Raw genomic sequence first — 12,145 nt, 5'->3', positions numbered from 1 at the left:
GCTGCAGAGGTTCCTGGTCCACCCACACCTCTGCAGGGCACCCAGCCAGGATTGGGCTGCTGGAGGTGGACAGTCCATACCATCAGTACACCTGAGATATATCTTGTTCCTGAGATCCCTTGTGACTACAACGCACTGATCCAGCTGTGGATAGGAACTTCCATTTCAGCCAGATCAATCTCAACATCTGGCTGCCCATGTGCCCCCTTCCCTGGCATAAGCTGCAAATGTGAGGGATGGACAAGTAGGCAGGGGACAAGGGCTGTGGGACCACCCTCCTGGCTGCAGGACACCTTTAACCACAGCTTTTTAACGTGCAGTAACAAAAATAAATCTGGCAGTGTTCATCTCAGACATCAGCCTCTCCCACTTCACTAAAAGGCCTCAGCAGGGGCAGCTCTCCCAGAAATCATCAAGAGAAAAGCTGAGCTGGGAATGGGAATAGAGAAGCTTTTGGGCATGAGACAAAACCAGGCTTTCACCTGCATCCTGTCCCAGCACTTCCATTAATAAAAGGGTGATCAACTCAGACTGTGTGTCTTAAATTAGGACAAGTAAATCATCCAAATCCCTTTATCCAGAGAAAAGATAATGACTCACAAGGAGTGTGCCCTGGATGTTACATTTTCCACTTTTGCCAAAACTCCTACACTGCCATTTCTCCCTCTAAGCTCAGCCAGATCCTACCTTGGGCTTAGCTGCATTTAATCACAATAGCTGCAAAATATCCTCTTTGTCAAGATTGACACAATGCATGAATTGAGGAACTCATTTAAAGGCTTTCTGTCTCTGTTTTGACCAGGATACTGCTGTGGCTCTCCTGGTTTCTGTGTCTCTGTTTCTGTGTAGTCCTTGGATGAGAGAGTTTGCACAAACACAAAATGGTCTCTTCTATCCAGCCACTCATTCAGACCAGATGCACCTTGTGGGGAAAAGGTCTTCCTTCCTGGAAAGGCCAGAGAACCCCACAGATGTTGCTGACCATCATCACCAGCTGGAAATGCCTTTACAGCAGTAGGTGCTACAGACAGTCCTGTGCCACATCTCACCAGGAGCTGTGGACATGCAGTTTTGGCACAGGGATTAATACCTCCAATTAATACCATGAATAACAGATACAGGCTGATCTATGCCATAGGAAGTGACACAGTTTAATGACTAAGGGTCTTCAGATAAATGCAGCTGAGCAATTACAGATTTGGCAAACTCTACAAGGAAACCAAGTAGGTGCAGCTCAACCTATGGTGTTTCCAAGGAAGGCTCCAAATATGCCTTGAGATCCCACATTCCTCCTCTGAAGGAACAAAGGTCTGCTGCTGGCACTGCTGTGGACCAGGGATGGCTGCAGAGCTGTGCAGTCCCCACAAAGCACATTGCAGGAGTTAGAGTCATTTGCAACCACAGGGCAATGGTTTTTGTGCAGGATTCTCAGCAGGACTTGGGAAAACATTGGCCTGATACTGAGTTATCACAGTGCTGGAGCCCTTCTGCTCTGGAGCCAGGCTGGAAGAGCTGAGGGTGCTCAGCCTGGAGAGGAGAAGGCTCCACAGACACCTCAGAGCCCCTGCCAGGGCCTAAAGGGGCTCCAGGAGAGCTGGAGAGGGACTGGGGACAAGGGATGGAGGAACAGGACACAGGGAATGGCTCCCACTGCCAGAGGGCAGGGCTGGATGGGATATTGGGAATTGGGAATTGTTCCCTGGCAGGGTGGGCAGGCCCTGGCACAGGGTGCCCAGAGCAGCTGTGGCTGCCCCTGGATCCCTGGCAGTGCCCAAGGCCAGGCTGGGCAGGGCTGGGAGCAGCCTGGGACAGTGGGAGGTGTCCCTGCCATGGCAGGGGGTGGGATTGCATGGGCTTTAAGGCCCTTGCACCCAAAGCATTCCATGATCTTTGTGCTGCTCTAGCGAGTCCCCACTCCCATTCAAACACCCGGAGCTGGCCAAGCCACCCTCACCATGACATACAAACAAAGAACATTATAAGGACACCAATGTTGAAAAGGAGGAGAAACTACACAGTGCATAAAACATGGGAATTTTGGCTTCTTGACACAGTCAATACACTGAAATATGACCCCAGGAGGCACAGGGGACTGGAAACCGTCAGAACTTAAACTGGCTAAAAACCTCTTATTTTCTCATGACATTTGAGAGAAACCATGGGGACAGTTTCCTCAGGACACATGGGAGTTAGAGCTGTGTCACTGCCTTCTCCAGAGAGTTCCTCCTTTTCCTTACAGTCACTCCATCACTGTCACCCGCTGACCCTTCATTACTTTCTCCCAGTGCACCAGCTTCTCTGCTGACCAACACACTTCATAGTCTGTCCAAACCCATGAGAGGAAGAAAAAGCCTTGTACAGGCAGTATAAAAGGACATTTACTCTGTACTACATTGTGTCCTCTTTTCTATGCTAGTCTAAATACAAGTGCTGTTTTCACTGCCAATCGTTGTTTGCTTGTGCTGTTTCCACTGGCTAAAACCAGCATTTTTCCAGCTAGTGTTGCCCTCCAGGAAAAACCACACATTCATACCTTTCTTGCATTTAGCACAGGACAACAAAACTGGTTCCCAGGAATAAGGATGGCTTCCTCAAAAGAAAACATTTGCTGTCAGCTGAGGTTTGACCTCTAATGGCTAATTTGGCATCATCATTTTGAGCACTGGAATACATAACACTGTGAAAAATTAACAGCTTCCCCCCTCCCTGCTGAAGTTTAATTTCCGCCTGCAGCTTTGCAAGTGAAAATAAAAGAAATGAAATAAATACCCAAACCGAAACCTTGGGTACAGTCTCTCACATACATCCACAAAGAGAACCTCAAGACAAAGATCTGTAAGGGAAATTTCACTGGAAACCGAGCTTTTGCAGACACTGAGAAAGAAAGTCTGCAACATGAGACCGTCTTCCTTGAAGAAACACAGCTGATCCCAGCTCCGACTGCCACTGGGCTGTGTAAAACATAAACTTCACGCTAACCCTATGAAAACAGTCAACATGAGAGAGAGACAACAGTCTGCTCCGAGCTGCTGAAAGGGGAAAAAAACCTCTCAGGCTGTCATTCTCCCCTTGCTGTGACCTTCATGCTCCACTGAATTTCTGAAGATACTGAAATCTTGGCAGGGAAGTGTACAGTCTGTGGGAACCAGGCAGCGACGGCTGGGCTCGCTGCTGAGAATCAGGCCCAGTCGAGCCCTTTTTTGGGGGACTCTGAGTTTTATGTGGCCAACAGCACAGGGCTAAGCCAACTCCAGGCTGGGAATTTTACAGAATTGGTGCTGTGTGCACTCACGTATCATGTTGCAAAGCCATCACGGATAAAGTGCTGCCCTCCTGCCTGGCAACCACAAGCTGGGGCTTGCTTGCTCAGTGTCTACTGGAATCTCCAGTACCTAAAGGGGTTCCAGGAGAGCTGGAGAGGGACCTGGGACAAGGAACTGGAGTAACAGGACACAGGGAATGGCTTCCCAGTGCCAGAGGGCAGGGAGAGATGGGATATTGGGAAAAAATTCTTCCTTGTGTGTAGGAAGGCCCTGGCACAGGTCACCCTGGCACAAAATGGGCTGCCCCTGGATCCCTGAAAGTGCCCAAGGCCAGGCTGGATGAGGCTTGGAGCACCCTGAGATAGTGGAAGGTGTCGCTGCCCATGGCAGGGGGGTTGGAACTGACTGAGCTTTAAGGTCTCTTCTGACCCAAAGCATTCCCTGATCTTTGTGGTGCTTCGGGGTGTCTCCACCCCTTGCAAGTAACAGTGACCACTCACTACGAGCTCTCACTATCATTTATAAGCCATTGGAGGTTAGCAAATAAAAATCTCAACCAGAGGCTGCAAAGAAGCGGAATTTGCCATGACAAATGATCCCAGAGTCTGGTGGTATTTAATGACTGCCGTGTAGAGCCACTCCACACAAAGAGCTGGTCCCTCTCAGCGGGGCGCGCTGCCAGGGCAAGGAGCACTCGCCACTCAGCCACTCAGCCACTCAGCCAGCCCTGGACAAGTACCTCTGGAGGGCAATTTGCTCCCTCAACAGTGTCTGTCAAGGCAGAATAATACCAGCTGTGCTTCCTGGCTGGAGCCTCTGCAGCACAGGCTGCAGATTACATCGGAATTGCCAAGCCCAGGATAAACAAAAAGATTAAGAGGGCCTCACCCTTTGTGTTGAACAATCACACTCTGAAGCAAGAAATCACAGCCCACGTCGTGGGCAGGCATTGGGTTTGGGCTGAGCTTGGTTTGGGTGACTGGGGAGGAGTAAGCAGCTCACTCACACATCTGGGGAAACCACAGATGCTCTTAATCACAGGTTTTCCTGACCTGTAGGCGCTGACAAATTGCATCCTATGGATGAACCTTTTATTAAACCACAGAGGGTTTCCAAATGATATTCTCTTTCTCAGCATTCCCAAGTCATTGAAATCCAGCACACGTGACCCTTCTAAATTCTTCATTTAGAGGGTGACACAGCACTTTCCAAAGAGATTTCAGGGCTGAAAGGAAGTAAATGGGGACATGATGTTGCATCAGTGGAGGGCAGCTCAAAAGCTGAACCAGGGGCTATGAGAACTGACATTTTTGAATTCTTTGGTGATGTCTCAGCCCCACTGGAGCTGAAGATGCTTTTTGTCCTAAGTGACTCCCAAGGCCAACCCCTTGCTGTCTGCTGGGGCAGAAACATCTCATGAAACACGTAGCCTTTAAATCTTTCTGGTTTTTCTCTGCACATGGGGAAGGACGGCTGGTATTTTAAAATGAATGAAATGACTGTTGCTCAGGCCGGGAGAGGTGACCACAAAGCAAAATTGCCCTGGTTCCACTTCCATGCCACGCTGGAGCAGGAGATAGCTGCTCAGCTCACAACTGAGTGAGAAAGACGATGCCTGGCAGTTCTCATCATCGTCTGGACCGACAGAGCAACCCACATAAAAGGAAGAAAAAAGCCTGCTGATCAGATTGGTGTGACAGAGGCTCATGAGAGACATGCACATTTTCAATCTAAACGACAGCTTGAGGGATCTATATTACTAATTATCAACTAATATTGCCAGAGTTCCCAGGCTGGCTTCAAAGGTTCTCGCAAAGTGCCCCAAGTACAGGGTTTCCATCTCATCATAAGGCTTTTTTCTTTGTCCCTGCTAAATGGATTGCTCCATCCTGGGCTCCCTCTGCGTAAGTCAGCTTGCACATGATGAGCTTTGCAGCAATGAAATTCGTTACCTTAACCACAAAAAACCAGAAACATTTGCTACAACTGTTAGAATGCTTTTGCACCTAATTTAAAAAAAAAAAAAGGTGGTTTCCTCTCTTCCTCCCCGCCTACTCCTAATCCCATGCTAACACCTTTGTAAAAACTGGGGTGAGTAGTTTGGAAACTGAAAGGGGGGGGGTGCAAAAAAAATACAAAAATATATCAGATCTCCAGACAATGAAATTGAGCAGCTATCTCTCATATCCTGCAGTGCTCAGGCTGAGGTCATAAGTTAAACAGGACATCAGAATAGTTGATGTAATTTGCTTATTTAGGATCAGAGTATTCAGTGACGTGCAAGAGACAACCTATTTGAATGTGCAGATAATCCCCCTGTCAATGTGGGGCTGTTCAGATGCACAAACTGCAGCTGGAGCCTGGGATTTTTTTCCCCCACACATTTATTTTTGCAGGGGATATAATTGCAATCATTTTTCCTTGCAGGAAAGCCTTGAAACCTCACCTGGGATCAGCCTCCTGTTGCGTAAGGTATTGTTCAAGCGGGGTCCCTGCCCCAGCCAGCTTAAAGGCTAAAGGGTCAAGTCAAACAGAGGGTGGGAAAGGAAGGAGAGGCCTGGGGGAGGTGGGGGTGGCACAGAGGCTCTGCAGGACCCCCAGCCTGCTCCCCCCATACCCGAGCAAAGCCCCAGACCCAGAACTGAGCTAAGCAGCAGCTACACTTTTCAGTAAAGCCCAGCACAGCTTTTCTGCAGATGGACAGGCCCTCCTGGCTCCAAACCCAGCTGCAGAGCCTCACACCAGTGAGTGTTTTACAGCAGTTAGACACCTTTAACCACAAGGTTCTTCCAGATTCCAGGAGGAATTTCTTGGTGAGCCCAAACAACACTGAACACAGTTGTCTCTTCAAGAGATAGTGACAAACCCTTGTGATATAAAGATGTTAAGCTAACAACTTGCAGTGTTTATCTCCTCAGTTTATCACTATCCAAGCTGGGATTCCTCCCTGTCAGCAGCACTGCTCACCCCAAGCCTGCCAGCCCTATGCCTCCACTGATCTGCTTGCACACCAGTGTTCTTTCACTGACACAAGTTGGCTGGGCCAGACACCTCAGCCATGGGAAGTGAAACGTCCTGGGCCCTTGGGCTCACCAGGCAGTCAGTGACAAGGCCCTGGCACATGGCAAGTTCAGAGGTGTGGCCCACACCTGCTTTGGGGGACTTTCAATCACATGGCATGGAAAAGCAAGATGGCAAAAGTCACACCAGTCATGCAGGTAATGAATCCTGCCAAAACATGGCTGTTCTCAAGAGACAATTCATTCTCCTTTAAGAGACTGGAATGACGTGGAGACGTGGAGTTCATGTTCTCCTGCTGTTCCACCAGGCCATACCCAAGTGTCACAGCAGGATGTCCCAAACAGGGACAGCACCAGGAAGGGTGGGAGACAACCACTGCTGGCCTGGGAGAGGTGCTGAATTTCACTCCACTATGAAATGACCCTGCTGTCAGCTGTCTGTGCCCATGGACTGGAGTCCAGGCCTTCTTCAGCAGGTTTGGGTAGTTTTTCCTTCTTTAACTGCTAGTTCTGTGTTAGAATCTCCTCCAAGCTGTGGAGAGCAGAGCATCACTGATCTCCTGGGTGAGTTACACTGTGAGCTGACATTTAAGGCTTCCCACAACACTCTCCAACAACTCCACAGAGATCTTCCTGACTACTGTAGGGGTTCAGCATGTTGAATTGATCATGTCTGAACACCCCAAACATTATTTCATGCTGTCCCTTCCTGAAGGAAGTATTTCAGCTGTTTGAAAAGAAGAAAAATACAAGATACTCAAATGTATGCAGAGGTGACAGGTACATGACATTTGCATTTCAAATACAAGGTATGGGCTTGTAACATTTTAAGACTACGAAATGTAGAACTTCTATAGGGGTTTTTTGCATGTCACCAAAAATTAATCTTATTTTCACTCAGCCCCACTAAAATGTTCCTCACCAAAAGCACCACCAGGCCCAGCTACAGCTACTCTGCAGGGGTGGCTTCACCAGGATCATCACTGAGTCCTTACAATGCAGCACTTGAGGAACACATGGAATGAAAAGGTCATTCCTGCACCATCACTGACACCTTTGGCAGCAGTCCCCACTCCTGAAGCCTTTAACTGGAGCAACCAAGCTGAAGTCCAGCACAAGCGGGAGCAGAAATACTGAGCAGCCCCTGGATGACACTCCCTATGCACTTGCTGCTCTAGGTCAGACAGAGGTAGCCAGTATTGGCCATTGTTTTAACAGAAGCAGTATTTTGGCAGGGTTGCAAAGCAAGTCCATTCTTTACATCTGCAAAAGAGAGCCCGTCCATCCCTGCTGAGGGAGCTGACAGAGGAAACGGATTTTCCAGCAGTCTTGGGTACAACATTGAATTGGGACCTATTTTTACCACGTGCTCTGCACTACATGCATTAATTGTTATGACAACATTTGCTGCCATATTCACTCCAGTCACTTACAGAACAGAACCCAGGAGACAAAACAAGCCCCTGCTCCCTGAGACAGAGGGAGCAGGCAGGATGCCACATTGCTTCCTGTGGCACACAGCCAGGGCTGATGGCACAGATAACCCATCCCTGCTGGTAGGTCAGGCCCAGCTCCGTGCAGGAGAGGGGCCCAGCTCATGAGTCAGTACTGCCCATCCTCCTGCCTAGCACAGACACAGCTGCACTTGGCTCTTTCTGGAGCTCTGCTTGTGTGCCCACCATGCTCCCCCACTGTAGGGGCAGCCAAAACTCGGTCACCACTCTGTCACCCCTCAGCAAAGAGCCCTGCAAGGAGGAGCAGAGCTCAGAGCAGTCTGGGAGCCACAAGGTCTGTGACCCAGCACCGGAGCAGCACAGGCTGGCAAGCACAGCTCAGCAGTTTCAGGATCCCACCTCCATCCTAATTAAGCCCAATTAGGTTTACAAAGAATGAGGATGTTTTAGGAAGGACGTATAAAAGAACTGCTGAGGTCTCTGTAGGCCATGTAAGCCCAGAGCATCCTCCTGAAGGCAGAAATTGCCTCTGTTGATGTGGGCTGTCAGTTTTCCAGAGTGCTGCATGATGATCCTGCTGCCTGTGCAGCCCACGGCTCCTTTTGCACACAACCCCAGGAAGTGCAGCTGGGAGAGCTGGGATTCTCCTCCAGAGGATCAGCAGCACATCAGCCAAACCTGTGCTGTCTGCAGACACAGCTGAGCAAAATCCGCTCCAAAATGCCCAGGCCTTAAATGAAGGTAAATGTGATTCAGAACAGGGAGAGGTTGGACAAATCAGCATCTTCCCATGCTGAGGGGTATAAAACATGCAGCTGTTCCACCACCACAATTTACAGGGAAGGCATTTCTCCTGGAAGTAAGAGAACACTTAGTATATATTCCTAGCCAGATTGATTACCCCTATTTATATTGTAAACTAAGACAGCATGTACTAAACCCATAGAGTTAACCAGTTCCAGACCCCAGATCCTGGGTGAGGGGTCAGTTTTCCATTGTCTGCTGCACAGTCTCGTGCATTTATTAGAGAGCACTGAATTTCCTGCAGCATGGTTTTATGTGTGGATGTGTGCGTGCTTATTTTTGTGGTATTTCAACAACCATCAGGAGGAACACTGCTATTTTATGGGATGTCAAGGAACTGGAGAATCCATGAGGTTTTTTAAAGGTTTGTTTAAAACAGCCAAGAAGCCAGCATGCCACTTTAAATATATGTATGTATAACAACTGCAATCTGTTCTGGGACAATAAAACCACAGGACTGAAGGCAGTATCCCATAGCTGAATATATCCATTTATCCTGCAGTAAGATGAACCCCTGTTCTGTGGATCTGACCTGCAGGGAGTTTCGTCAGTCTCCTCTCACAGCCAACCTGCCCAGCTGGACAACTCTTATTTGCTTTCTAAGTTACAGATCCAGTTTCAACATCTGACAGCAGATATAAACAGAGATTCAGGACACACTCTCTGGTGTGTCTGCTCCTACACTACTTGTGCAATTCCACTGGGCTAGGAGACCCCAGATCTCCACCATGAGGCACTGAGCCAGACTCATTGCCTTGTTTATCCCTAAGAAAAAGCTAATTTTCTAACCAACTTGCTTCTTTTTCTCTCTATAGACACTGATAAGGTGAGAGATGTTGAAGTTCCTTGCTGGTTTTATAATGCAGTTTGGGAAGGGATAGGTTTCAGCGTGTTGCTGTAACAAATACAATAGTGAAATTGGAAGAGATGGTGATTTGAGCTAACACAATTAAAATTTATTCTTAACAGCAATCCACAGATATCCTGTGCCAAACACAATCTGGAGCCATCAACTAGCATGGACATGAATTAACCTAATAACTTCTGAAAAAAAAAAAAAGAAGTCCTATGAAAAAATCCTCCTATTAAAGTAATTAAGTGTTAACAGAATCACAGAGCCATAATTAAACATGGTTTATAATTAAAACAGCATGTGTCCTAGACAGAGAACACAGCAACAAAGAGAGTCCAACCATGACAGTTGATGCCAAAACACAGGCCAAGTAGCAAAAATCAGAAAAACAGGCGAGTTTCTAGCAAAGCTGCAGATGCAGAGCCTCTGATCCTCTGACTGAGCCCTCAGCACCGTGACGGATGAGACTGCACTCAGAACTCCTCACGGCTTTGCCAGGTGCTGCCAAAGTTCAAGCAGAACTCTTGGGAACCAAGAAGACACCGAGTGCAAGGCCCAGGACACTGAGGCAGCGCAGGGAGTGGTGGGCGAGCGGGAGCCGGGGCTGGAGCCAGCCTCGTCCTACCTGGCAGCGGCTGAAGATGTCACCCAGGGACACCTGCACGTTGAAGTGCTTCAGCACCTGCAGCGCCTGGTCCTTCGCCTTCTGGGAGCAGTTCACAGAGAAACACCTTCCTTCTCCCACCTGCGAGCGCAGCTGCAAACCAGAGACAGCAGTGAGACCGAGCACAGGGCACCTGGGGCTGTTCTGATGCTCTTAGCTTGGTTTGAATGCTGAATAATGATTAGAGTTAGTGTGTGTCTACAGTCTGAATTCTGGTCTGAGCACCATGATTGGTAACCTGACAGCCACTGCTGCAAGAGCTCTGACTCCTGAAGCATTGTGTGATTTTATGTGTATGAAACATGATTCAGGCTGGAGAAAGGGAGGCTCAGGGGGACCTTCTCACTCTCTACAACTCCCTGACAGGAAGGTCCAGCCGGGGAGGATTGGCCTCTTCTCCCAGCTAACAAGTGGCAGAACAAGAGGGAATGGCCTCAAGATGCTCTAAGGAAGGTTTAGATTGGATTTCAGGGAACATTTCCTCACAGAAAGGTAGCCAGCATTGGAATGAGTTGTACAGGGAGGTGTTGGAGCCATCTTTGGAAGAGTTCAAGTCATCTGGATGTGGCACTTGGAGACATGGTTTAATGGGGACCATGATGGTGATGCTGGGTTAACAGCTGGACTTGATCATCCCAAAGGTCTTTTCCAACCTTAACAATTCCATTATTCTATTCTATAAAATGCACCCAAGTCCTGTCAACTCACATTTTGGTGAGCTGGTGCTGACAGGTGCAGCAAAAGGAACCTGACCTCAATCCCAGCTTTCTGAGGAACCTTGGCCAGATCCCACAGAGTGTGCCAAAGCACAGTGATGGAAACAATGCCCAGTGACCACTTCAACCCCTCTGATTCACACAAACGTTTCGCCTGGAGTTCCCTGGTGGCCAAGAAATCTGAAGGGGTTGATGTGGGCAGTCTCTCAATGTTTGTTCCACAGTCTGTAGAGAAGTGCATCTGTGAATGAGCACTGGGAAGTCCCAGACACATCTTATGACCATGCTAAGGATTCACAGGAGTGGGATCAGCTACACACCAGTAAAGGAGCCTGGCAGAGCCATCCCATCCTTGTGGAGGGCATCCAAAGGCAAGGGAACCGAGGGAACCAGAGTATTTCCCAGGAGAATTGTACCCTGGAAGCAGTTATTTTCCTTTTGCAATTCCTACACAGTACTTTGAAATTAGAGCTCTGCCAAACAAGAGGGTGCTGGATTCCTTATTCCACCAGCTGTAGGCTCATGGAACCTGCAGGGTGGCTGCACCTGCCTCATAGCCTCTCATTATGGGGAGGAGTTTCATTCCACACTCTGATTTTCCACAGGAAATCAGCAACCTCTACTCTGTCTGCCTCAGTAGCTGGGAGATTTTATGCTGACAGTTTGTGACAAAGAAGTCCTGCACCCTGGCTCATGTGAACAGAACTCTGGCTCATGCAGAACCTTTTCACTCTTCCAAATGGATTTTTAGGCACTAAAAAATTGCAAAGGACCTGCAACAGGACATCACAGCTCTCCAAGCATTGACTTGGCAGGCTCAGCACTGCATTTGGAAGCATGTCTGTGAACAGCTCTGAACAGCTGGTGCTGAGGGCAAGGTTGGCCTTTGCTTTGCCTTTTCTGTATAGCAACACAAAACCTCTCCAGCTTCCACCAGACCCATGCTTGGGGCCTTCCAGTCTCCCCCTTCCAAGCCTGAGGAAATGTCCCTGAGGGCTGAAACTCTCTCAGTGTGGAGCCAGCCAGCAAGCAAGAATCTCTGGGATAAAAAGCACAGAAACTGAGCTGCCTTTCACCTGCCAGTGAGGCCAGACAGAAACACACTGCTCTGGATTGTTTGGCTTGACTTCCACCCCCACCCCCAATGGAGAGCAATTGCTCTCCCCACCAATACAGGACTGAATATAAGTATAAAAAAACATTTTGCCCCAAGCCTTGGTGGTTGAGAAAAGCAAACCTCTGAAGACCCTAAATGTAGCTTTTAGTGGAGAAAACATGAAAAATCCAAGCCAGCTGTTGCATTCACATCTGACTTTTCCTCTTGTCTCCCCTGAACACCCCAGACCATGCAATGATCAGTGCCAGAAACAC

At 48.6% G+C, this 12,145-nt stretch overlaps 1 protein-coding gene across 6 annotated transcripts in view; it reads right to left on the bottom strand.

Moving 5' to 3' along the window:
- Positions 1 to 12,145, bottom strand: part of EXD3 (exonuclease 3'-5' domain containing 3) — a 263,639-nt gene that overhangs the window by 106,619 nt on the left and 144,875 nt on the right. For 5 of the 6 annotated variants that reach the window (XR_008483587.1, XM_054283983.1, XM_054283982.1 and 2 more), the window contains one exon: positions 10,020 to 10,151. Coding sequence is in view for 5 of the 6 variants with exons in the window: in XM_054283983.1 (XP_054139958.1) it covers positions 10,020 to 10,151 (132 nt within the window). In the remaining variant the exon portion in view is untranslated. Of the gene's footprint in view, positions 1 to 9,432; positions 9,896 to 10,019; positions 10,152 to 12,145 lie in introns of those variants that run through there. The other variant, XM_054283988.1, reaches the window with a different exon arrangement.

The sequence above is a fragment of the Melozone crissalis genome, unplaced genomic scaffold (assembly GCF_028551555.1).
Source record: "Melozone crissalis strain CALT ecotype California unplaced genomic scaffold, PUWL_Pcris_2 ptg000041l_1, whole genome shotgun sequence".
NCBI classification, from domain to species: Eukaryota; Metazoa; Chordata; class Aves; order Passeriformes; family Passerellidae; genus Melozone; species Melozone crissalis.
This window is presented reverse-complemented; position numbering and strand designations above follow the sequence as displayed.